The sequence below is a fragment of the Dama dama genome, chromosome 31 (genome assembly GCF_033118175.1).
Source record: "Dama dama isolate Ldn47 chromosome 31, ASM3311817v1, whole genome shotgun sequence".
Lineage (NCBI taxonomy): Eukaryota > Metazoa > Chordata > Mammalia > Artiodactyla > Cervidae > Dama > Dama dama.
In genome coordinates, this window is record NC_083711.1 from 49,314,023 (window position 1) to 49,341,805 (window position 27,783).

General features: G+C 38.2%; 1 protein-coding gene across 11 annotated transcripts in view; it reads right to left on the reverse strand.

Moving 5' to 3' along the window:
* SENP7 (SUMO specific peptidase 7) overlaps nucleotides 1–27,783 on the reverse strand; it is a 155,855-nt gene that overhangs the window by 95,893 nt on the left and 32,179 nt on the right. For 9 of the 11 annotated variants that reach the window (XM_061134139.1, XM_061134138.1, XM_061134135.1 and 6 more), the window contains 2 exons: nucleotides 13,027–13,079; nucleotides 9,108–9,206 (listed from right to left, as the gene is read on the reverse strand). In XM_061134139.1, coding sequence (XP_060990122.1) covers nucleotides 9,108–9,206; nucleotides 13,027–13,079 — 152 coding nt within the window. Of the gene's footprint in view, nucleotides 1–9,107; nucleotides 9,207–13,026; nucleotides 13,080–27,783 lie in introns of those variants that run through there. The other 2 variants (XM_061134140.1, XM_061134136.1) reach the window with 1 other exon arrangement.

The window sequence follows — 27,783 nt, forward strand, 5'->3', positions numbered from 1 at the left end:
ACAGTTAAAACTGATTTAGGTAATATGCAACAGTGTGAATCTAGACAAATAAATTATTTATCTCCTCTTTACATTAGTTTCCTTATGTGGAAGGGTTGTGTGTGTGCTCAGTCATGTCCAACTATTTGCAACTCCATGGACCCACCAGGCTCATCTGTCTATGGCATTTCCCAGGCAAGAATACTGGAGTAGGTTGCCACTTCTTCCCAAGGGACTTTTGCAACCCACGGATGGAAACTGCATCCCTTGGGTCTCCTGCATCGGTAGGCAGATTCTTATACACACACACACACACATATACACACACACAATGGAATATTACTCAGCCATAAAAAGTGAAATAACAACATCTGCAGCAACATGGATGCACCCAGTGATTATCACACTAGGTGAAATAAGGCAGAGAGAGGAAGACAAATACTTTGCGATATCACCTGTATGTGGAATCTAAAATATGACACAAATCAACTTATTTATGAAACAGAAACAGACTCAGGGACATAGAAAACACCTGTGGTTACTAGAGGGGGAAGGGGGTAGAGGAGGGAAAAAACTAGGAGTTTTGGATCAGCAGTGGAAACTACTACATATAAAAGAAACAGCAAAGTCCTACTGCCTAGCACAGGGAACATACTCGTATCCTGTAACGAGCCATAATGGAAGAGAACATCAAAAAGAATATGTATCCATATGTACAACTGAATCACTTTGCTGTCCACTTGAAACTAACACAACAATGAAAATTAACTACAGTTCAATTTTAAAAAACACTGTCTTCCTCAAAGAGGTATCTATACACCCATGTTCAAAGCAGCACTCACTGTTCACCACAGCTACAAGGGGGGAACAACTCAAGTGTCCCAGCAATAATAATATCAACAATAACAAAATGTGGCATATTCATGAGTAAGGAAATATTACTTACCCTTACAAAAAAAAAAAGGAATTCTGATATATATTACAACATGGATGAACTCTGACTGTGAGATAATAAATACTCATATTGGTCTCTGCCCACAGTTCCTGACACAGAACTGCTAAAATCCTTGTAATTTCCTTGGTAATAAGAGCATCTTTTGCTATAATATTGGTTTTTAACCCCAATTCCTGTCACAAGGCTTCTAAAACCCTGGTATTTCCTGGGTGACAGGAGTGTCTTTTGTACTAATGAAGTGACTCTAGGTGAGCTTCTGGATAGGGGCTAGTCACCAGAAAGACCGAGTCAGTATTATGAGCTTAGAATTCTCATCTCTGCCTCCCATTCCCTGGAGACGGGAGAGGCGCTGGAAGCAGAGTTAATTATCGGTCATGCCTATGTGAGGAAGTCTCCATTACAATCCCAACAGTATGAGCTCTGAAGAGCTTTCAGGCTGGTGAAGCCCATCCACACACCAGGAAGGCCACAATCCCGCCTCCACAGAGAAGAAACTCCTGCAACTCGGGACCCACCAGTCCTTGCCCTATGCCTCTCCTCATTTGGCCGCTCATCTGTATTCTTTATCATGTCCTTTAATAAGCTGGTAAATGTATGTTTCCCTGAGTTCTGTAAACTATTCTAGCATAAACTGATCCAACCTGAGGAGGAAGTCATGGGAACCTCAGATTTATATCCAGCGGGTCAGAAGCACAGATGACAACCTGGACTTGTGACTGGCATCTGAAGTGGGGTGGAAGCAGTCTTGGGACTGAGCCCATGACCCGTGGGATCTAAAACTATCTCCAGGTAGTGTCAGAATTGAGATAAACTGCAGGACACCCGCTCATGTCCCAGAGGATGGATTGGTGGGGGAAAACCCACACACATGTGGTGGGAGAAGTGTTGTGAAAATGACAGTAGTCTGAGAACAAAGGAGAAACACAGGAGGAAGGGGGTTTTTCCCAGAGCGATGACATAAGGCTAAGTGAAATAAGCCAGTACCAAAAAGACAAACACTCTATGATTCTAGTTACACGAAGCATCTAGAGTACATAAAGATAGAAAATAGCTTGTACATAGAAATAGAAAATAGACTCCATCAAACTAAAAAAATGTCTGGACGGGAAAGAAAACCATCAACAACATGAAAAAGCAACCTATAGAACTGGAAAAAATATCTGTGAAACACATATCTGATAAGAGGTTAACATCTAAAATAGACAAAGAACTCATACAATTCTACAGCAAAAACAAACATCTAATTTTACAGTGAGCAGAGGATTTGAACAGACATTTTCCCAAAAGAGACATACATATGGCCAACAGGTATGTGAAAAGGTGCTTAATATCACTAAACATCAAGGAAATGCAAATCAAAACCACAGTGAGCCATCACCCCACACCTGGTAGAATGGCTCTTATCAAAACAACAAGACATAAAGAGTTGGCAAGGATAAGCAGAAAAGGAAACTCTTGTGTACTGCTGGTAAGAATGTAAATTGGCAGAGACACTATGGAAAACAGTACAGAGGTTCTTCAAAAAAAAATTATAAAAACCACCATATGATCTAGCAATTCCACTTTGACTTCTGAGTATTTATCTTTAGGAAGCAAATCACTAACTGAAAAAAAATTATCGACTACCCTGTTCACTGCACAATTATTTACAACAGCCAAGAGGTGTAAACAATCAAAGTGTCCATCAATGGATGAATGGATAAACAAAACATGTTATATACATAAATACACACACACACATGGAATATTATTCGACCATAAAAAAGAAGGAAATCTTGCCATTTGCAATAGCATGGGTGCACTTTCAGGGCGTTATATTAAGTGAAATAAGTCAGACAGAGAAAAAATAAATACCATATGATCTCACTTAGATGCAGAATTTTTTTTAACTCATCAGTACAGAGAACAGATTTGTGGTTGCAGAGGCAGAGGTTGACAGTTGGGGAAAATGGGTGAAGATGGACAAAAGGTACAAATTTCCAGTTATAAGTCAGTCCTGGGGATGTAATGTACAGCATGTTGACTTAGTGAACAAAACTGTACTGTATATTTGAAAGTTGCTAAGACAGTAATGAGATGGTTGATGGCATCACCAACTCAATGGACATGAGTTTGAGTAAGCTCCGGGAGTTGGTGATGGACAGGGAAGCCTGGCGTGCTGTAGTCCATGGGGGTAGCAAAGAGTTGGACAAGACTGAGTGACTGAACTGAATTGAACTGAAGAGAGCAGATCTTAAAAGTATCATCATGGGGGAAAAAAAATTGTAACTATTAATATGTATGGTGATGAATGTTGACTAAATTTACTGTGGCAATAATTTTGCAATTTAAATATGTATCAATCATTATGGCTTTCAGCCAGTGAAGCTGGGGAGATTTCCAGCCAGGAAAAGAATGTCAGATCTCATTGTCCTCCTAGGTTCTTTTTTTTTGGCTGCGCTGGGTCTTCGTTACTGCATGCAGGCTTTCTCTACTTGCAGAGAGTGGGGGCCACTCTCTAGTTGCAGTGCATGGGCTTTTCATTGCGGTGGCTTCTCTTGTGGAGCATGGGCTTTAGGTGAGTGGGCTTCAGTAGCTGCTGCACGTGAGCTCAGTAATTGTGGCACATGGGCTTAGCTGCCCTGAGCCTTGCGGGAATCTTCCTGGACCAGGGATCAAACTGGTGTTCCCTGCATTGCAAGGCAGATTTTTAACCACAGGACCATCAGGGAAGCCCCTTCCTAGATTTTTGACGCTCTCCTGAAGCCCTTGGATAGAATGGCTTGATCCCAAAAATAAATAAATCAGAAGTTGTGGTACATACATACAATGGAATATTACTCAGCTATTAAAAGGAACAAAATTTGAGTCAGTTGAACAGAGATGAATGAACCTACAGCCTGTTATACAGAATGAAATAAGTCAGAAAAACAAGTACGTATATTAATGTATGTAAGGAATCGAGAAAAATGGTCCTGATGAACCTACCTGCAAGGCAGGAACAGAGATGCAGACAAAGAGAACGGACTTCCAGACATGAACTGAGAGAGTAGCATTGAAACACATACATTACCATATGGAAAGCAGAAAGCTGGGGGGAAGAATCTGCATAACACAGCGAGCTCAACCCAGTACTCTATCACAGCCAAGAGGGGCAGGATGGGCTTGGGGGTGGGAGGGAGGTTCAAGAGGGAAGGGACATGTATACTTATGGCTGATCCATGATGCTGTATGGCAGAAACCAACACAATGTTGTAGAGCAATTGTCCTCCAACTAAAAATAAACTAAGAAAAAACAAATGCAGCTAAATTCAGCAGCTGTGAAAGCCACACAGCAAACTTTTCTTCAAGATTTTTTCTTAAAGTATGGATATGAAAAAATAAAATAAATTTTTTTAAAATTAAAATTGAAAAATATTTTTAAATACATAAATAAGTATTATGTTATATGTGTGGGTACTTGATCAGTCACATTTGACTTTTTGTGACTCTATGACTGTAGCCTGCCAGACTCCTCTGTCCATGGGATTCTCTAGGTAAGAATATTGGATTGGGTTGCTGTTTCCTTCCCCAATTATGTTATATACCTAAAACTAACATGATGTTACATAGTAATTATATCTCAATATCAAAAAATAGATCACATTTGGCTCACCAAACGTACCACATCAGTGCAAGATGTTAATGATAAGGAAACTGTGTGTGAGGGTAGGGGACAGTAGTATAAGCACACGAGCACTGTCTGTACTATCCCTTCAGTTTTTTGGTAAACCTAAGACTACTCTAAAAAATAAACTCTGCTAATTTAAAAAAATAAGTAAACTGACAGTTCCAAGTGCTGATACCAGAAGCTGCCACACATCACTGGTGGAAATGTCAAATGGTATTCTGGAAATCAGTTAGGCAGTTAGGTATATACTTACCACATGAGTCAGGAATCCCACTTTAAGGTATTTATCCTAGAGAGATTAAAACTTTTGCTCACAAAAAAACCTGTATTCTTAATTGCCAAAAACTGGAAACCACCCTTCTGTCCATCAATGGTTCATTTGGGAATGGATAAACAAACTATTGATATAGTTGGTTATTCATCAACAACAAGGATGAATCTCACTGGCACTAAACTGAGTGGAAAAAAAACAGTCTCGAAACATTAAAACATTACATGCTCCATGATTACAATTATGTGACACTCTGGAAAATGTAGAGGTACAAGGAGAGAAAACAGCAATGTTAGCATAGATTATGGATGAGGATAAGAAGAATCTACAAAGAGGACAGCACCAGGGAATTTTTTGGAGTGATGGAACCATACAGTATCTTCACTGCGATGACAGTCCTATGAGTCTATAAAGATCCTGTGACTCATAGCACTTCACATCAAGAAAAAACTGATAAATACAAATACACACACACCTTTATTACACTGGTGGTTGCAAAAATGTATACATTTGTCACAATTCAGAGATCACTTAAAATGGATTAATTATATATAAATTCACTGTCAAATATATTTGAGAATAAATATAAAATACATATTTAAAGGGGCAAAATATTTGGACACCTCACAAAAAAGAAGATACACAACAGCTAATCTTCATATGAAAATATTCTCACCACTATGTATAAAATAGATAGTTAATGAGAAACAACTGTAGATCACAGAGAATTTTCCTCAGTGTTCTGTGGTGACCGAAATGGGGAGGAAATCCAAAAAAGAGGAGATATATGTATAAACATGGGCTTCCCTGTTGACGCAATGGTAAAGAATCTGCCTCCCAATGCAGGAGATTTGAGTTCAATCCCTGGGTCAGGAAGATCCCCTGGAGAAAGAAATGGCCACCCACTCCAGTATTCTTTGCCTGGGAAATCCCATGGACAGAGGAGCCTGGCGGGCTATATATATAGTTCATGGAGTTGCAGAAGAGCAGGACGTGACTTAGCGCCTGCTCAAGTCACACACACACACAAAAAATGACTTAGCGACTAAACAACAAATGTACACCCAGAGCTGATTCACTTTTCTGTGCAGAAGAAACTAACACAATATTGAAAAGAAAGTACACTCTAATAAAAAAAAAAAAATGAAAATATTTTAACACCGTTGGTCATCAGGGCAAAGCAAATTAAAAGTCCCAAAGTTCACCAACAGAAGAATTAGATAAATGAATTGTGTTATACTCATATAATAGAATGTTGCTCAACAATAAAAAGGAACAAACTACTAACAGGCACAAAACAGAAATGAGCTTCAACAACATTTTACTAAGCAAAAGAAGGCAACACAAAAGAGTATACACTGCAAAAACAGGCAAAACTACTTACAAATAGAGAAATTAAAAAATTGGTTGTCCACAACAGGGTGGGAATAGAGACAACAGGCAAAGGAAAGACACAAGGGTAAGGGCAAAGAGAACTTTCAAGGCTCAGGACAATGCTCTATTTCACTGAGATACGGGTTGCATATGTTACATTAGTCAAAGCTCATCCAATCATATACCTAAGATCTGTTTTATATATCTCAGTAAAAAACACAAATAAACAAGTTAAAATTCTGCTAAAGATTATGGAAACTGGCATTTGTCCCTTTTTCTTTCATTGAAAGCTATGGTGGTGTGTGGGAGAAACCATGAAGCAAGATTTTGGTACCACCTTGAAGTCTACAAACTATGAAGCATGTTTAACAAATACTGTTACATCTAAGGCAACAAGGGACCAAGGTCAGGCTGACACATTTGCCACTTCAAATCTCAAATAGGATGTAGATTTCCCAGAAGTGAAGTATCACTATCCTAAAGAAGACATCCAACTCGTATAGGAAACTAGTCATAGGAAAAGAAAATGTGTCTCCGAGGAGGCTAAGTTTCCCTTAGTGGGTCAGAGAGTACAAGAGAAAATAAGTTGTTACTTTCCAGGAAAAGAAGCCTGCTGAAACAAAGAAAAGTTAAGGAAAGAGAAGAGAGCAGATTATATACCCTAGAGACCTAATACCTGAAGAGCTCTCTGGTGATCCATGTCTGCCTCTTGAAGGCCAAAAAACTAAAGAAAGACTATATGACCCAAGGGTAGTGGAAGAAACACACTGAGTAAGACACTCCTTAAGAAAACAAATTCAAATCACACCCGTTTACTTCTAAGAGACTGTGTGTATTTAAAGTGATATATTCTTACTCCATTCAGTATTTCAAAGCATAAAATGAAATATGCAAATATAGAGATGAAATTTTCCTAAAATAATGTATTTTTTTCTTCTATTGGCAACAATTTCACTACATGATAACATTCAGTACTAACTAGTAAGTTTGTAGAAATATGGGATCTCTCATTGGTGGCAATATATATTGGTGCAAATTTTCTGAGATAATTTTTCAGTATTTATAAAAATTTAATATACAAAGTTTCTTACACCTAGTAATCCCATTCAAAAATGGTTCCCTGCTCATGAAAAATGAAGGCTGCTGCAATACTATTTCTATGAGTAAAACTTTAGAAACAACCAAACTGTCTAATATCAGTGCACTAAGTGAATAAATTATTGGATATAGTTTATTTGGGGAGTATTGTAAAGCCAAAAAAAAATAAGTAAAAGAGGTACATCTAAATGTGTTAAAATAGAAAAAAAAAATTAAAATATTACTAACTGAAAATGGCAAAACACAGAACAAGATGGATTTCATGATCTCTCTTCAGCAATGATCAAAAAATGTACAGTCATATGTGGGCAGCATGCTTTTTTCTTCTTGAAAGGAAAGAAAAAAAAAAAAAAAACCTGTCAGTGGTGACTGCATTCAGGAAACAGTCCCATTTATTATCTTCCTTTTCTACACCCTGTATAAAAAACAAATGTATTACTTAAAAACTAAATTTTTAAATAACATTAGCGAATTCCTTTGTGATCCAGTGGCTAGAAAACTGTGCTTTCAATGGGTTCAATCCCTGGTCAGGGAACCAAGATCCCAGAAGCCATGAAGCACAGTCAAAATAAACAAACAAATAAATAAAGTTAAAGCAACCAATACTACAGCAAATCTTTCCTCTGAGAACAAGTTTTAAAAAATGGTTAATTTTTCTTGTCTGTAACATAAAAATACATATATTCAAGGTGACTTAAAGTCTGTTATCCTAAAATACTACCATTATGAGCTGAACTGTCCCCCCTCAAAATTCGTATGTTGACATGTATGTATGTGCAGATAGGGCCTTTACACAGGGAGTTTATGCTTAAATGGGGTTAAAAGGGTGGGAACAGAATTTACAAGACTAGTGTCCTTACAAGAAGAGGAAGAAACCCCAGGGATGTGTGTGCACAGAATAGAGGCCATATGAGAACACAGCAAGAAGGCGGCCATCTGTAAGCCAAGGACAGAGGCCTTAGACAAAACAACCCTGCCCGCACCTTGATCTTGGACTTCCAGTCTCCAGATCTGTGAGAAAATAACTTCCTGTTGTTTAAGCCACCAACCTGCAGTATTTCATTATGTTAGAAATGTAGACCTATAAAACTAGTAGACCAATATGTATATCCTCAAAGAGAGAAATGGAAAATCTGAGAAAAAATTTCATTTTTAAAACACTGACCGTGAGTAGTGCCAGTCAAGAAAAGAAAAAAGAACATATAAAGTGCTATCTTAAGCCTTACTTACGAGAACTATAAAGTGACAAAATTGGTGCAGATTTATAATCAGGCTGTCTTTTAAAATAATTGTGTCACTCTTTACAATATACCCTCTTAAATTTACAAAACAAAAAAAGCAAGGGATTCTAATATGCTTAGCGTTAGCGTTAGTTGCTCAGTCATGTCTGACTCTCTGCAACCCCATGGACTGCACCCTACAAGCTCCTGCATGGGATTCTCCAGGCAAGAATACTGGAGTAGGTTGCCATTTCTTTATCCTCTAATAAGCTTAACATTATCATAAATTTAAAATACAATATATAATAATGAGATTTAAATTCCATGAAGAAAACAACCACGCACAATACAATATTCTTAGATTTAAACTGAAAAAGGACCCTAACCTCAAAGCATGATTTCAACATATGCCAGAAATAAATTAATTTAAAACCTGAAATTATGTAATACAAGAAAATTTTTAAAAAGAACATATATGAAAATAAAGATTCAGCTTTATTAAAATATTTTAAAACATACTAAGTAACACTACATACTTATAAGAAGATAGTTTTTACTTACCCCCTGCAAAGAAACATCCCAGTGTTCTGAGCGTCTGAGTTTGGACAGTGGTGACTGAACATGAACATCCTCTGGTTTTGCACTTAATATCTTTGTTATCTGAAACCAAAATGAGAAAATAATTAGTTTAATTGAAATATAAATAAGAGCTGAATGAGCTAACAGAACCACTACATTACCTGCATTAATATTTTGCTATTACTTTCAAAGAGTTTTAAGTTCAGTGCTTAATCTATAGGTAGTTAAATATGATTTTATGAAAAGCCTCTTTCACTCAGTATAAAAGTGGATAAATGAGGTATCACAGTGACTACTTAACTGTTCTTACTTGCAGTTTCCTCCTCTGCTAATCTCTGGAACACTACCCCCAGAGTTCTCCAATACACAAATCTAATTATGGCTACAATCTTAAACTACGACAATGGTGCCCATTACTTACAGATGTAACTCTTAACAATCTGGGCTCTTTGACGTCACTCACACATCACAAACTCTACACCTTAACCACACTGAGTTTACTCAACCTTCTTCAAGCATACATCTCTAGACCCCTGTATGTACTGCTCCTTTAACCTAGAATGCTCTTCCCTCTATTTCTCCCCTATTAAATACCTCGGATTCTGCAAAAAATTATTCTTATCCGCACAATCGCCACTCCCACACCAGTGCTTTCCTTTCTCTGGGTATTAGTACTCGGTAGATTGGATTACACATATCATGCTATATTATAATTACTTATCTACATGTTTGTCTTCTTCACCAGAGTGTGAAGGGTCTAAAAGAGCCTTAGTCACTTATCACTTATATTCCAAAGTGAATGGCTTACAATACACTGAATAAACAAATGAATGGATGGATTGTAGCCACAAACTTGAAATCACCTCTTTAGAACTTAAATAATTTAACTTTCACATTATAAATGATGGTTAAGCATCAAGTTCAGCTTATTATATAACATAAAAAAAGCACTGGGCTTCCAATATAATAAGCATCGGGCTTCCCAGGTGGTGTCAGTGGTAAAGAACCCGCCTGCCAATGCAGGAGACATAAGAGACGTGGGTTCAATCCCTGGATCCGGAAGATCCCTTAGAGGTGGGCATGGCAACACACTCCAGTATTCCTGCCCGGAAAATCCCATAGACAGAGGAGCCTGATGGGCTACAATCCATAGGGTTGCAAAGAGCCAGACGTGACTGAAGTAATTCAGCCTGCATAATAAACACTGTGTCGACTACAATCATAAAATGGCTTCAATAAGATTAAAGCAGAAGGGCTTCCCTGGTGGCCCAGGGATTAAGAATCTGCCTTGGAATGCAGGGGACACTTCGATCCCTGCTCTGGGAAGACCCCACGTGCCGTGGGGAAACTAAGCCCACGTGCCGGAACCACTGAGCCCTAGCTCTGGAGCCTGCAAGCCACAACTGCTGAAGCCCATGCATCCTAGAAGCTACACTCCTCAACAAGAGAAGCCACACAACGAGAAGCCTGCGCACCGCAGCTACAGACTCGCCCTCGCTCAGCACATCCGGACAAAGCCTGAGTGCAGCAACAAAGACTCAGCGAAGCCAAAAATAAACAGATGAAATTATTTTTAAAACTCTACACATGGTAAATGCTGAAGAGGGTGTAAAGAGGTTCCTACACTGCTGGTGGGAATGCAAATTGATTTGGCCACTAGGAAGAACAGTATGGAGGTTCCTTAAAAAACTTAAGAGTAGAACTACCATATGATCCAGCAATCCCACTCCTGGGCATGTCTCTGAAGAAAACCATACTCTGAAAAGATCCATGCACCCCAATGTTCCCTGCAACACCAATTACAAAAGCTAGTACGTGGAAGCAACCTAAACGTCCACCAACAGAGGAATCGTAAAGAGGATGTGGTCATACATACAATGGAATGTTACTTAGCCATAAAAAGGAGTGAGATAGCATTTGCAACAACGTGGATGGACCTAGTGATTGTTATACTGAGTAAAGTAAGTCAGACAGAGAAACAGACAGATATCATATGTCATTGCTTATTTGTGGAATCTAAAAAATGGTACAAATGAACTTATTTACAAAACAGGAATAGAGTCAAAGACATGGTAGACAACCTTACCAGAGGAGAAAGGGGTAGGCAGGAAAGATAAACTGTGAGACTGAATGGACATATACACACCATTGTTGTTGTTCTGTTGCTAAGTCGTGTCCAGCGCTTTGAGACCCCATGGACTGGACCCCGCCAGGCTCCTCTGCCCATGGGTTTCCCAGGCAAGACTACTGGAGTGCGTTGCCATTTCCTTCTCCACATATACACACTACTACACATAAAATCGATAACTAGTAAGGACCTACTGTTCAGCACAGGAAACTCTACCCAACACTCTGTAATGACCCATCTGGGAAAAGAGTGTTGAAGAGCGGGTGTATGTACATGTATAATTGATTCACTTTGCTGCACATCTAAAACTAACACAACACTGTAAATCAGCTATACTCCAACAAAGATTTTCTAATAAACAAATAAAACTGGGTATAGTAGCAGGGTAATGGGCTTCCCAGGTGGCACAGTGGTAAAGAATCTGCCCGCAAAGGCAGGAGACATAAGAGACGTGGGCTCAATCCCTGAGTCAAGAAGATACCTTGGAGTAGCAAACGGCAAACTGTTCCAGTATCCTTGCCTGGAAAACTCCACGGACAGAGGAGCCTGATGGGCTACAATCTATGGGACTGCAAAGGGTCGGACACACATACACACATAGAAGCAATGTAAAATCTCTTTTTTAACTCCCTTATTTATCTCACTTAAGCTAAATCCAGATTTTGTTCTTTTGTTTTTTGCTGCCTGGCATGGCTTGCAGGATCTTAGTTTCCAACCAGGAATCGAACCCGGGGCCCACAGCAGTGAAATCACAGAGTCCCAACGAATGGACCACCAGGGAATTCACTAAATCCAGAACACTAAATGAAGAAACCACACCCCACAAATCTGAAGTAAGCAAAGGTTGAATAAGAGTACCCCAAAGCTACACTCTCTGTGTGGTCTTGCAAGGTACTCTTTTAATTTCACAGCCCTCCTTTATGATATCTTCTTCTCACTCTTTTTTCCCAAAAACTGTGCCAAATTAAAGTTCTTTGTGTATAATTAGAATGCTTCAGAGAAAAGTCTCTAATAAATTATTATAATACAAATCAAGGTACTATGGCATTTAAATCATAAAATTCTATAGGAAAAAAGATTATCTTTCTAAAAACAGATTAAATCTTTGCCAACACCTCTTAGGTAGATAGAAACCTCATTTTGCTTGTTTTGCTACTCCTGGCTTATATAAAAGAAATAAATGGAAAAAAATATGTTTAAAAAGATATATACCAAATAGTAACTTGCAGCGCATAACTTGAATATAACACTTCAACATCTACAGTATCATAAATGAATGTACATGAGGTACTCTAATACATTCGATCATCAAAGAAATGAGTTCTGTTTTATATAAATTTAAAATAAGATTTGAAAAGTATACTGGTAAATTGTATAATGATTTAAACAGGGCTGGTCCCAGAAAGGATTTCCTATTTTCTAGTTAACCCTTGATTAATTAGGATATACCACTGGTGGCTCAGATGGTTAAAAAAAAAATACCTAAATTCAATCCCTGAGTCAGGACGATCCCCTGGAGAAGGAAATGGCTACCCACTCCAGTTACTGTTGCCTGGAGAATTCCTTGGACAGAGGAGCCTGGCAGCCTACAGTCCATGGGTTGCAAAGAGTCGGACATGACTGAGTGACTAACACATTCCTCAAAAAACATTGGTTAGTTATAGATTTACAGTATTTTCTTTAAAAGTTTATTGAAAAGACAAATACCAAAATACTTTCAATATTATTAACTCTAAAGATAATTGAAAAGTTAAGAGCAAAACTAATACATACCTTATGTAATTCCGAAGACGAAGGCTTTTTCCTTTTCCCTTCTGTGACAATTTCTACAAAGACATGATAAAAATTAGCATTTAAGAAATGCTAAACAGAACAGAATCAATCCTTTCATAGCTATCTTCTGTCTTAAAGTAACTCTTCTTGTTAGATTTACAGTTTATAATGATACACTTCACAGAACCTGAAGGACTTATATAAAGGTCAAAAATAAACAGAAGAGTAACAGATTCTCATAAAATTTCTTGATTAAACAATATATGTATGATGACAACTGAAAAAAATGATAGGTAGCTGACTCCAAGAACTAAGTAGGAAATTCCCTGGCAAAAATCCTAGTATCTGAGAGTTCTTTGATATATTTTGGTTGAACCGTAAGATCAGATAAATTCTTCTAATGGGGAACAAGGGGGCTATGGGAGAGGAGAGCAGAGGGTAAGGGATCTATGCAACAAAGAACAGCTTAGATCTTTCGTCACCATTTTTCAGACTTCCTAACGGATGTTCTTTGTTTCATTTTTCTTTTTTTTTTAATTTTAAATTTACTTTTCTAACTGAAGGATAACTGTGTGACAGAATTTTGTTGGTTTCTGCCAAACATCCACATGAATGATTCTTTCATTCAGTCAGCAAATACTCACTGAATTTTCATCATGTGCCTGGCACTGCGCCAGCCCGTGGGTATAGTGTAGTGAGCAAATTTGACAGTTCAAGTCTCCCTGGAACTTACAATTCACTGGAATTTCTCACCAATTTCACAATAAAAATCAATCATAGAGACCTACACATATGTGGTCACTTATTTAAGACAAACACACCCCCGTGATTCAGTGAGGAAGGGATGATCTTTTCCATGAGTAATGCTGAAGCAATTTTATAACCAAATGATGTAAACAAATAAATAATAAACACTACATTATACACAAAAATTATTTATAAATGGATCACAGATTTAAATGTCAAAGACAAATAAAGCTTCTAGAATAAAAATGAAGGGAATATCTTCATGATCTCGGGGTTGGTAAGGATTTTTCAAATAACATTCAAGTAGTACTAACCATAAAGGAAAAGATTAATAAACTAAACTTCATTAAAAACTTCTGTTCACCAAACCTCATCACTGAATGAGAAGGCAAACTGAAGACTGGAGAAGATGATTTATAACGCAGTTATCTATGTACAGCATGATGACTATAGTTAATACTGTTTAATACATGTATCTGTCAAAGGACTCATAACCAGAACACATAAAGAACTCCTATAAAGCAAAGGCAAGACAACTCAATGTTCACAAGGGGCAAAACCTTTGAATAGGTACTTCATAAAGATTTTTAAAAAGTCCAAATGGCCAATTAATATATGAAGTATCTACTCATTATTAAAGTACCTCAATTTCATTATTACTAGGGAAGTGCAAGCTAAAATAGCAATAGAACATCATTTACCCTTAGGGTAAAATTAAAAAGACAAACAATATCAAGTTGTGTTTTGTTTTTTTGTTTGTTTGGTTTTTTACAATACCAAGTATTGGTAATTGGTCATATTCTATATGACTAGCAGCATATACTGCTTGTGGGAGGGTAAATGAATACATCTACTTTGTCAGTCAGTATCTTCTAAAGTTAGACACCAGCTTACTTAATGTCCAACAATAACATTTATAGATATTTAACCAAAAGAAATGAGTGCCTATGCCTCTAAAAGGCATAAAAATGCTATCCTATAAAAAAAGGCATGTATAAAAATGCTATCTTTGTTCTTAATGACCAAACCTAAAAACAATCCAAATATCCATCACAGAAGCAGGAATAGACCTTTTTATACAATAGAAAACTACATGAATACAATTTTTTATACAATAGAAAACTACATAGTAATAAAAAGAATGAATAACTGCTATGCACAATATGAATACATCTCACAGACATTATGTTCAAAGAAAATCAGATGCAGAAAAAATGTACAATTCTATTTATGTGGAATTCAAGAATGGGTAAAACAAATCTATGATAATATTAGTTAGGATGGTGCCAGTACCCAAACAGGGAAAGACTACTAACTCACTGAGACAGGATACAAGTTAGTCTTCTGAGAGGCCCAAAATGTTCCAATCTTGAACTAGATGATAGTTAAACAGGTGTATGTATACAAGTATAAAAAGTCATCAAACATCAAAGACATGGATGGTACTGTGTCACACATATGTTGTTCTTTGCTCACTGAGTTGTGTCCGACTCTTTGTGACCTTGTAGACTGCAGCAAGCCAGGCTCCTGTCACGAGTATTTCCCAGAGTTTGCTCAACTTTATGTCCGTTGTGTCAGTGATGCTACCGAATCATCTAATCTTCTGCTACCCCCTTCTCTTTTTGCCTTCAATCTTTCCCAGCACTAGGGTCTTTTCCTATAAGTGGGTTCTTTGCATCAGGTGGACAAAGTATTGGAGTTTCAGCTTCAGCATCAGTCTTTCCAATGAACACCCAGGACTGGTCTCCTTTAGGATGGACTGGTTGGATCTCCTTGCAGTCCAAGGGACTCTCAAGAGTCTTCTCCAGCACCACAGTTCAAAAGCATCAATTCTTCAGGACTCGGTCTTCTTAAATGGTCCAACTCTCACAACCATACATGACTACTGGAAAAACTATAGCTTTGACTAATCGGAACTTTATCAGCAAAGTGATGTCTCTGCTTCTTAATACACAGTCTAGGTCTGTCAAAGCTTTCCTTCCACAGAGCAAGTGTATTTTAATTTCATGACTGCAGTCACTGACATCAGTGATTCTGGAGCCCAAGAAAAGAAAATCTGTCATTGCTTCCACTTTCCCCCCTTCTATTTGCCATGAAGTGATGGGACTGGATGCCATGATCTTAATTTTTTAATGTTCAGTTTTAAGTTAGCTTTTTCACTCTCCTCTTTCACTTTCACCAAAAGGCTCTTTACTTCCTCTTCACTTTCTGCCATTAGAGTGGTATCATCTGCATATCTGACATTGTTGATATTTCTCCTGGCAATCTTGATTCCAGCTTGTGATTTATCCAGCCCAGCATTTCACATGATGTACTCTCCGTATAAGTTAAACAAACAAAGTATCGATATACAGCCTTGTCTTACTCCTTTCCCAATTTTGAACCAATCCACTGTTTCATGTCCAGTTCTGTTGCTTCTTGACCCACTTACAGGTTTCTCAGGAGGCAGGTAAGGTTGTCTGGTATTCCCATTTCTTTAACAATTTTCCACAGTTTGTTGTGATCCACACAATCAAAGGCTTTAACGTAGTCAGTGAAGCAGAAATAGATATTTTTTCTGGACTTCCCTTCTTTTCTCCATGATCCAGTGAATTTGATCTCTGTTTCCTCTGACTCTTCAAAACCTACCTGGCTTATCTGGAAGTTCTCAGTTCACATACTACTGAGGCCTAGCTTGAACAATTGAGGATAACCTTGCCAGCATGTGAAATGAGAGCAGCTATACCATAGTTTGAACATTTTCTGGCATCACCCTTCTTTGGAATTGGAATGAAAACTGACCTTTTCCAGTCCTGTGGTCACTGCTGAGTTTTCCAAATTTGTTGATATATATTGAGTGCAGTACTTTAATAGCATCATCTTTTAGGATTTTAAATAGCTCAGCTGGAATTCCATCATATCCACTCATTTTGTTCGTAGTAATGCTTCCTAAGATCCACTTGACCTCACATTCCAGGATGTCTGGCTCTCAATGAGTGACCACACCATCGTGATTACCTGGGTCATCAAGACATCTTCCGCATAGTTCTGTATATTCTTGCCACCTCTTAAGATCTTCTACTTCTGTTAGGTCTTACCATTTCTGTCCTTTATCACACCCATCCTTGCAAGAAATGTTGTCTTGGTATCTTCAACTTTCTTGAAGAGATCTCCAATAGTCCCCATTTTACTGTTTTCCTCTGTATCTCTGCATTGGTCATTTAAGAAGGCCTTCTTATCTCTCCTTGCTATTCTCTGGAACTCTGAATTCAGTTGGGTGTATCTTTCCCTTTCTCTCTTGCTTTTCACTTATCTTCTTTTCTCAGCTATTTGTAAAGCCTCCTAAAACAACCACCTTCCCATCCTACATTTTTCTTTAGGATTGTTTTGGTCACTCCCTATTGTACAACGTTATGAACCTCTGTCCACAGTTCTCCAAGCACTCTCTCTACCAGATCTAATCCCTTGAATCTATTTGTCACCTCCACAGATTTGATTTAGGTCATACTTGAATGGCCTATTGGTTTTTCCTACTTTCTTCAATTTAAGTCTGAATTTTGCAATAAGGAACTCATGATCTGAGCCACAGTCAGCTCCAGGTCTTGTTTTTACTGACTGTATAGATCCTCTCCTCTTTGGCTGCAAAGAACATCATCAATCTGATTCCAGCACTGACCATCTGGTGATGTCCATGTGTAGAGTCATCTCTTAGGTTGCTGGAAATGGGCGTTTGCTACGATCATGTTTTCTTGACAAAACTCTGTTAGCCTTTACCTGTTTCATTCTGTACTGCAAGGCCAAACTTGCTTGTTATTCTGAGTATCTCTTGACTTCCTACTTTTGCATTCCAGTCCCCTGAGATGAAAACGACATCTTTTCTTTGGTGTTAGTTCTATAAGGACTTGTAGGTCTTCATAGAACTGATCAACTTCAACTTCTTTGGCATCAGTAGTTAGGGGACAGACATGTATTACTGTGATACTGAATGATTTGCCTTGGAAACGAACAGAGATCATTCTGTCATTTTTGAGGTTGCACCAAAGTACTGCATTTTGAACTCTTCTGTTGACTATGAAGGCTACTCCATTTCTTCCAAGGAATTCTTGCCTACAGTGGTAGATACAATGGTTGTCTAAATTAAATTCACCCATTACCATCCATTTTAGTTCACTGATTTCTAAGATGTTGATGTTCTCTCTTGCCATCACCTGCTACCATGTCCAGTTTACCTTGATTCACGCACCTAATATTCCAGGTTCCTATGCAGTATTGTTCTGTACAGCATAGGACTTAACTTTCACCACCAGACACATCCACCACTGAGCATCATTTCCACTTTGGTCCAGCTGCTTCATTCTTTCAGGAGCTATCCATAATTCCCCTCCGCTCTTTACCAGTAGCATATTGGATGCCTTCTGACCTTGGGGGCTCATCTTCCAGAGACATATCTTTTTGCCTTTTCATACTGTCCATGGGGTTCTCCAACCAAGAATACTAGTGCGGACTTTCATTTTTTTACTCCAGTGAACCACCTTCTGTCAGAACACTTCAGTACAACCTGTCCATCCTGGGTGGCCCTGCACCCATGCCTCATAGTTTCCTTGAGTTTGTTGTGACCATGAAAAAACTATATGTAATACCTCAACTTAATAATTAAAAACTTTTCAAGTAACAGTTATAACAAATGGGCTATATAGCTTATCCAGTAATCTATATACCTGAAATAATTTATCTCATTTCATAAAAATAGAATGAGTTTCACCAAATGCATTTCCTTGAGGAATCACTGATATAAAAATCATTTTAACTTCTATACTTAAGCTTAAGCTTTTAATAGTTTTAATCAACTGTCAATAAAGTAGCACTTCTTAAACTACCAAAAACAAGTAACATTTAAGTAAATGTTAAGAACTGCTTAAAAAAAAAAAAAAAACACAAAGAAAGCCTTTCTTATATAAATTCAATTTCTAGTCAATTTTCAACTTAATATATAGGGCTTTCCTGGTGGCTCAGTGGTAAAGAATCTGCCTGCCACTGCAGGAGACACGGGTTTAATCCCTGATCCAGGAAGATCCCACATGCCGCAGGGCAACTTAAGCCCATGTGCCAAAACTACTGAGACTATACTCTAGACCTCAGGAGCCTCAAATACTGAGGCCAAGTGCTGCAACGACCGAAGCCCAAGCACCAAAGCCTGTGCTCCACAAGGACAGATGCCAACGATCAGAAGTTCATGCTCTGCAGCAAGAGTGGTCCCTAGTTGCCACAACTAGAGAAAAGCCTGTGCAGCAACAAAGACCCAACTCACCCAAAAATAAATAAACATTTTTAAATAAACAAATAGACTTTTAAAGTAATACAAGTTGCTTAAATTGAAGTTTACATATTTTTTCATATTTCTTTTAATTAATACTATTACGATTTCCCAAAATTTTAGAGGTTTTTATAACTGACTTGTTCCATCCTAAATAAGATTGGTTGGAGCATTTTAATAAACATGTGATGTACCTCTGCTTGTGACTGTATGGTATAACACAGTGCTCAAGAATAAAATTATTAAAGCCAGAGAACCTAAATTTTTATCTTGGCTTACTAGTTGTGACTTCCCTGAGACTCAATTGCATCCATCCATGCTTAGTAGTATCCAACTCTTCGTGACCCCATGGACTGTAGCCCACCAGGTTCCTCTGTCCATGGAATTTTCCAGGCAAGAACACTGGAATAGGTTGCCATTTCCTAATCCAGAGACTCAGTTTCTCATCTCTAAAAAGGGCAGTATATCCAGCTTTTCAATTGCTAAGATTAAAGTGAGATAGGCTAATCTCCCAAAAGAATAAAAGCAAAAATAAATAAATGGGACCTAATCAAACTTAAAAGCTTTTGCACAGCAAAGGAAACCATCAAAAAATGAAGACACCTATGGAATGGGAGAAAATATTTGCAAACAACGTGACTGACAAGAGTTTAATCTCCAAAATATACATACAGCTCATATACTCAATATTAAAAAAAAAAAATCAAACTATGGGCAGACGATCTAAGTAGACATTTCTCCAAAGAAGACATACAGATGGCCAAAATCACTCAACATTGCTAATGAAAAGAGAAATGCAAATCAAAACCACAATGTCATATCGCCTCACACCAGTAAGAATAAATATCATCAAAAAGGCTATAAATAATAAATGCTGGAGAGGGTGTAGAGTAAAGGGAACCATCCTACATCGTTGGTGGGAACTTAAATTGATACAGCCACTATGAAATACAGTATGGGGATTCCTTACAAAACTAAAAACAGAGTGGGATTCAGTTATCCCACTCCTGGGCATATATCCAGAAAAGATGGAAATTCTAATCCAAAAAGATACAAGCAAGCCTAATGTTCACAGCAGTACTACTTGTAAGAGTCAAAACATGGAAGCAAACCACATGTCTGTCAACAAGTAAATGGTTAAAGATAAAATGGATAAATGCATAAATTTTCCACACACATAATGGAATATTACCATAAAAATGAAATACTGCCATTGCAGCAACATGAAAGGACCTAGAGAATGTCATACTAAGTGAAACAAGTCAGAAAAAGATAAATATGACAAGATATCACTTGAATGTGGAATCTAAAAGGTAATACAAATGAATCCATATACAAAACAGAAGTAAGACTTATAGACATAGAAAACAAAGTTATGATTACTAAAGGGGAAAGGAGGGGCAGGAGAGAATAAATTATGAATATTGGATTAGCAGGGCAAAGGCTAATAGAGTTTTGCCAAGAGAACGCACTGGTCATAGCAAACACTCTCTTCCAGCAACACTAGAGAAGACTCTACACATGGACATCACCAGATGGTCAACAACAAAATCAGACTGATTATATTCTTTGCAGCCAAAGATGGAGACGCTCTATCCAGTCAGCAAGAACAAGTCCAGGAGCTGACTGTGGCTCAGATCATGAACTCCTTATTGCCAAATTCAGTCTGAAACTGAAGAAAGTAGGGAAAACCACTAGACCATTCAGGTATGACCTAAATCAAATCCCTGATGATTATACAGTGAAAGTGAGAAACAGATTTAAGGGACTAGATCTGACAGTCAGAGTGCCTGATGAACTACAGACGGAGGTTCATGACATTGTACAGGAGACAGGGATCAAGACCATCCCCAAGAAAAACACGTGCAAAAAAGCAAAATGGCTATCTGAGGAGGCCTTACAAATAGCTGAGAAAAGAGAAGCTAAAGGCAAAGGAGAAAAGGAAAGATACACCCATTTGAATGCAGAGTTCCAAAGAAGAGCAAGGAGAGATAAGAAAGCCTTCCTCAGTGATCAGTGCAAAGAAATAGAGGAAAAAAATAGAATGGGAAAGAGTAGAGATCTCTTCAAGAAAATTAGAGATACCAAGGGAACATTTCATGCAAAGATGGGCACAACAAAGGACAGAAATAGTATGGACCTAATAGAAGCAGAAGATATTAAGAAGAGGTGTCAAGAATACACAGAAGAACTATATAAAAAAGATCTTCATGACCCAGATTATCATCATGTTGTGATCACTCAGCTAGAGCCAGACACCCTGGAATATGAAGTCAGCGAGCCTTAGGAAGCATCACTAGGAACAAAGCTAGTGGAGGTGATGGAATTCCAGTTGAGCTATTTCAAATCCTAAAAGATGATGCTGTGAAAGTGCTGCACTCAAATATTCCAGCAAATTAGGAAAACTCAGCAGTGGCCACAGGACTGGAAAAGGTCAGTTTTCATTCCAATCCCAAAGAAAGGCAATCCCAAAGAATGCTCAAACTACCACACAATTGCACTCATCTCACACGCTAGTATAGTAATGCTCAAAATTCCTCAAGCCAGGCTTCAACTGTACCTCCAGATGTTTAAGCTGGTTTTAGAAAAGGCAGAGGAACCAGAGATCAAATTGCCAACACACACTGGATCACTGAAAAAGCAAGAGAGTTCCAGAAAAACATCTACTTCTGTTTTATTGACTATGTCAAAGCCTTTGACTGTGTGAATCACCACAAACTATGGAAAATTCTGAAAGATATGGGAATATCAGACCACCTGACCTGCCTCTTGAGAAATCTTTACACAGCTCAGGAAGCAACAGTTAGAAATGGATATGGAACAACACACTGGTTCCAAATAGGGAAAGGAGTACGTCAAGGTTGTATATTGTCACCCTGCTTATTTAACTTATATGCAGAGTACATCATAAGAAACGCTGGGCTGGAAGAAGCACAAGCTGGAATCAAGATTGCTGGGAGAAATATCAATAACCTCAGATATGCAGATGACACTACCCTTATGGCATAAAGCAAAGAACTAAACAGCCTCTTGATGAAAGTGAAAGAGGAGAGTGAAAAAGTTTGCTTAAAGCTCAACATTCAGAAAACTGAGATCATGGCATCCAGTCCCATTACTTCATGGCAAATAGATGGGGAAACAATGGAAAAAGTGAGAGACTTTATTTTTTGGGACTCCAAAATCACTGCAGATGGTGATTGCAGCCCTGAAATTAAAAGACACTTGCTTCGAAGACATGCAGATGGCTAACAAACACATGAAAAGATGCTCAACATCACTCATTATCAGAGAAATGCAAATCAAAAACACAATGAGGTACCATTACACGCCAGTCAGGATGGCTGCTATTCAAAGTCTACAAGCAATAAATGCTGGAGAGGGTGTGGAGAAAAGGGAACCCTCTTACACTGTTGGTGGGAATGCAAACTAGTACAGCCGCTATAGAGAACAGTGTGGAGATTTCTTAAACAACTGGAAATAGAACTGCCAAATGACCCAGCAATCCCACTCCTGGGCATACACACTGAGGAAACCAGATCTGAAAGAGACACGTGCACCCCAATGTTCATCGCAGCACTGTTTATAATAGCCAGGACATGGAAGCAACCTAGATGCCCATCAGCAGATGAATGGATAAGGAAGCTGTGGTACATATACACCATGGAATATTACTCAGCCATTAAAAAGAATTCATTTGAATCAGTTCTAATGAGATGGATGAATCTGGAGCCCATTATACAGAGTGAAGTAAGCCAGAAAGATGAAGAACATTACAGCATACTAACACATATATATGGAATTTAGAAAGATGGTAATGAGAACCCTATATGCAAAACAGAAAAAGAGACACAGATGTACAGAACAGACTTTTGGACTCTGTGGGAGAAGGCGAGGGTGGGATGTTTCGAGAGAACAGCATCGAAACATGTATATTATCTATGGTGAAACAGATCACCAGCCCAGGTTGGATGCATGAGACAAGTGCTCGGGCCTGGTGCACTGGGAAGACCCAGAGGGATCGGGTAGAGAGGGAGGTGGGAGGGGGGATCGGGATGGGGAATACATGTAAATCCATGGCTGATTCATGTCAATGTATGAGAAAACCCACTACAATATTGTAAAGTAATTAGCCTCCAACTAATAAAAATAAATGAAAAAAAAAAAAAAGACGCTTGCTTCTTGGAAGAAAGTTATGACCAACCTAGACAGCATATTAAAAAGCAGAGACATTAGTTTGCCAACAAAGGTCAGTTTAGTCAAGGCTATGGTTTTTCCAGTAGCCATGTATAGATGTGAGAGTTGGACTACAAACAGAGCTGAGTGCCAAAGAATCGATGCTTTTGAACTGTGATGTTGGAGAAGACTCTTGAGAGTCCCTTAAACTACAAGGAGACCCAACCAGTCCATCCTAAAGGAAATCAGTCCCGAATATTCATTGGAAGGACTGATGCTGAAGCTGAAACTCCAATACTTTGGCCACATGATGGGAAGAACTGATGCACTGGAAAAGACCCTGATGCTGGGAAAGATTGAAGGCAGGAGGAGAAGGGGACAAGAGAGGATGTGACGGTTGGATGGCATCACTGACTCAATGGACATGAATAAACTCCGGGAGTTGGTGTTGGACAGGGAGGCCTGGCGTGCTGCAGTCCGTGGGGTCGCAAAGAGTCAGACACAACTGAGCGACTGAACTGAACTGAACTGATGGGATTAATGGACACAAACTACTATACCTAAAATAGTTAAGCAATAAGGATTTACTGAATAACACAAGGAGAAATATTCACAAGCATTTAGTATATAACACAGGGAATAACACTCAATATCTTGTAATAACATAATGGAAAATAATCTAAAATATATATATATAGACACACATACACACTATATATATAGCTGAATCACTGTGCTGTACGCCTGAAACTTACACAATACTGTAAATCAACTATACTCCAAAATAAAGTGAGATTGTCTATAATAAAATATTTACGTTATATCTGGCAGATAGTATAAAATATGTAAAAGAAATAACTATTATTATTTTATACTAAAATCTCTCTTTAAGAAACATTAATGCATTTGTATTAGCATATAGAAAAATGCTAGTTATTCCCATTCTAAATGTATATATTCTTTACATATACAAGTTAAATAATTAGAAAGCGTGACTTTTTCTCAAGTAGTTTGTGGAGCCATTCATTCACTTATTTATTACATAAATGTTTATTTTAAATAACAGTAATTTCCATTGCCAGGCACTATGCTAAATACTTTACTCACATTATTTTATTTAATCCTAAAAAAGGTCTTGTGAATTCAGTAATGGCATTATCACCATTTTAGAGATGAAGAATTTAGGTTTGAATAATCTGAATAACTTGCCCAAGGTCGCCATGTTAATCCATCCCTGGTCTGAGTCCAGAGTTGGTACTGTTAACCAGCACACTCCAGGTATGCGGGATGCTCTGGGGATAAAATATAAGACAGCCCCTGCCACAGGGTTAACAGGATAACAGCAGAGATTAAGCAATTCAGCAGCTAGAATATATGATGGAATCTGGTAAGAGGTGCTGAGACCTTTGAAGTTCAAAATCAGGAATACTTTTTCTAATTTTGAATTATTTTTTGAAATATTTTTAAGTTTGAGTTAATTAGGACATAGTCCTTAACAGGCACAGTTGAACTGGATTTTGAAGTAAGTTTTGGATAATAAGTTTTAGATAGGCAGAAACAGGTGGGAGCACAGTGCGAGGCTAAGTGCAGCCAAACAGTGAATTCCCAACATAGGGACAGCAGGTCCCCTACATACGAGCCTTCAAGTCATGAACTTTCAAAGACGCGAACATGCACTTGCACGTCCAAACACGTAAGCTGCTTCACACGTCTGGTGCACACTGTCACAGGCCTGCATCCCCTCCAAGTGGCTGTGTTTCTGTGCACCTTACAATATACAGTAATACAGTATCTTTAATTCAAGTCCAGGATGTCCAGAAGCAAGAGGGTAGATAGAACTGAATCCAGCAAGGAACCAGATCCTGTGCCATCCACATCAGGTCTGAGCGAAACTGCAGCTTGCCCTCCCTCTCCTACTGCCGACGATCCTTCACCTCTAGCATCTCCCACCTTCCTCCTCCGGTCCGTAACTCTTCTTGCCTGTTCACTCGATGCCACCCCCTATACACCAGCTGTTGTACTGTACTACTCTATTTTTCAAGGTACTGTAAGATTAAAAATGTTTTTACTGTGTTTGTTTCTTTATGTATTATTTGTATGCAAAGTATTACAAACCTACTACAGGACTGAACTGTTAGTTCAGTACCTAGGCTAACTTAGACTTACAAACACACTCACAGAATGGAACTTGTGCTTACGTTACATGTCAATATGAAGAAGCAGCTCACATCAGCCTGTCTCCTAGATTATTGGAGACTCATATCAGAGGCAGCCATCTGAGAGGCAAGTGTGAGGCAGCACCGTTAGAGCAATGTTCCAGTCGGCATCTTTAGAGCTACTCAGTCCCATCCATAAACCGCTCCTTGTGCAACCACATTCCTCTAATATACTTTCCAATCCTTTCCCTTATATCACCAGGCTTGGGAATCACATTTCAACGCCCTACATTTCAATCCCTACAGCTTATTACAGTGCTATCTCCTCATCTCAGGTAATGCCTCGCTACTCTTTCCATTGTATTTTTTTTTTACTTGACCCTTGAGTACATGTCTTTTTAATATTCTTTTTGCTTTGTTTCTGTTTTTTTTTAATTGAGGTATAGTCGTCATCTATACTCTTCTCTATCTCTTCCCTAGCCCAACAAATTCCTTTCCCAAGTCAATACATTTTCCTTATAGCCTCACTGAACATTTCCTCCACCTTAGTTTAACTGAATCCTTTTTATTACTGATACTTTTATTACATAATTATATAATTTACAGATTTTTATTGGCTACACTATTTTTAAAGACCCTCTCAAGATTCTTCTCCCATTTATAAAAATAGGGGAAGAGATTAACAACCTTCTCCCCCCACCACGACTTTCAGCTAATATTCAATCCTTATTGCAACAATTCCTCCAATAAAATTCCCATAACTTGTATGTATTATTACCTTATCCATATTATAATTGCCCTGTACTGACTCAAGATCCTCTCCAACATTCCTAAATACTGATACTTGATTCATAGTTTTCCTTTCTATCATTAAAAATCTACCATTATACTGAAGCTATAAAACTTTCAAAAATCAACTATGCAATACAATGGACTCATCTTAATTTACTTGAGTCCAACAAACTACTTCACGTCACATTCCCATTTCCACAACATGCACTCACGAATGAATGGATTTAAGAAATAGCATTACACTTTGCGGGCTTCCCCAGTGGCTCAGACAGTAAAGAATCTGCCTGCAATGCAGGAGTTCACAAATGTGAACCTCTCTTCTACAATACACTGTCCTTTGACCCTTTCGTTTTCTTACTCACACTAAACACATATGTTACCCCCACATCTTATAACACCCTTTAAGTAAGTAAAGTCGCTCAGTCGTGTCCCACTCTTTGCGACCCCATGGACTGTAGCCTACCAGGCTTCTCCCATGGGATTTTCCAGGCAAGAGTACTGGAGTGGGTTGCCATAAAACTAAATTATTTTTCCCCCCAATTCTTGCTCCTGGACTGCTTAGCACTGTTAAAGAAAATAACATAATTTTAATAACCACAACTGCTACTATCTACAGAGTCACCCTTATTTTAACAAAGACTTTTTCAAAACTAGTTAACAGTTTTTTTATTCATTCATAATTGACCTCCTACTCTATTTTGAGCTTTAAATACCACTTGAAAGTCTCTCTTTCCCAAAAGATGATGCTGACTCCTATTTCACTTATAAGTCATGATTGCAATAGCCTTAACTTCTCAAAATTGATCTGTATCTTTATCCATCTTCCCTCCTTTCTGCACGTCTTAACAAGCTGTCCTTGGAGTCTCTCCTCCCCCACTTCTCCTAGGACCTCACCCTATCAGTTATCTTCTACCTGGTATCTTTCTCCACTGACCCCTTACCCAGGCCACACCAATCTGAGTTTTATAGTCTTCTTTTAAAAATCCTTTCTACCTAATTCTATACTCCTTGTTCCAGAAAACTCCTTTCCTTCATATCTCATTTTCTCCTTCCTCACACCACTCATTCATTTAGCCTCTTGAAACCTATCTTTTCTCCTACTGCTCTACTAAAATCAGTGGTTTAAAAAAAAAACAAATGACCTAATTGCCAAATCCAGCATCCTCATCCTACTTTAACTCTGACTTACACTGTTATGCACTCTCCCTTCCTTCCCAAACCTATCATACTTCTTCTAACCTTCCTATCTAACTGCTTAGCAGTGTCTCTTCCTCCCTACTTTGAAATAAAATACATGTGATTCAACACTTTTCTCACTCCATAGTTTTCCTGTGGGTAATTCTATCTACTCCAATGGCTTCGGCTAACATCACTGCAAATAAAGTAATATTACAATGATTAATTGTATCTTCTGGTTTTGAACTCATTTATGGTTCATCAGATGATACATAATATGCAGATATCACCAAGACCTATTTAAAAAAGTGTACCATTCTGTGACACTAGATCCTCAAGATGAAACTGAGGGTTGAGGGAAGAGTTTCAAAATCAATCAAGTTTGAAAAACACTACATGTGCAGTCACTCTCATGGACAG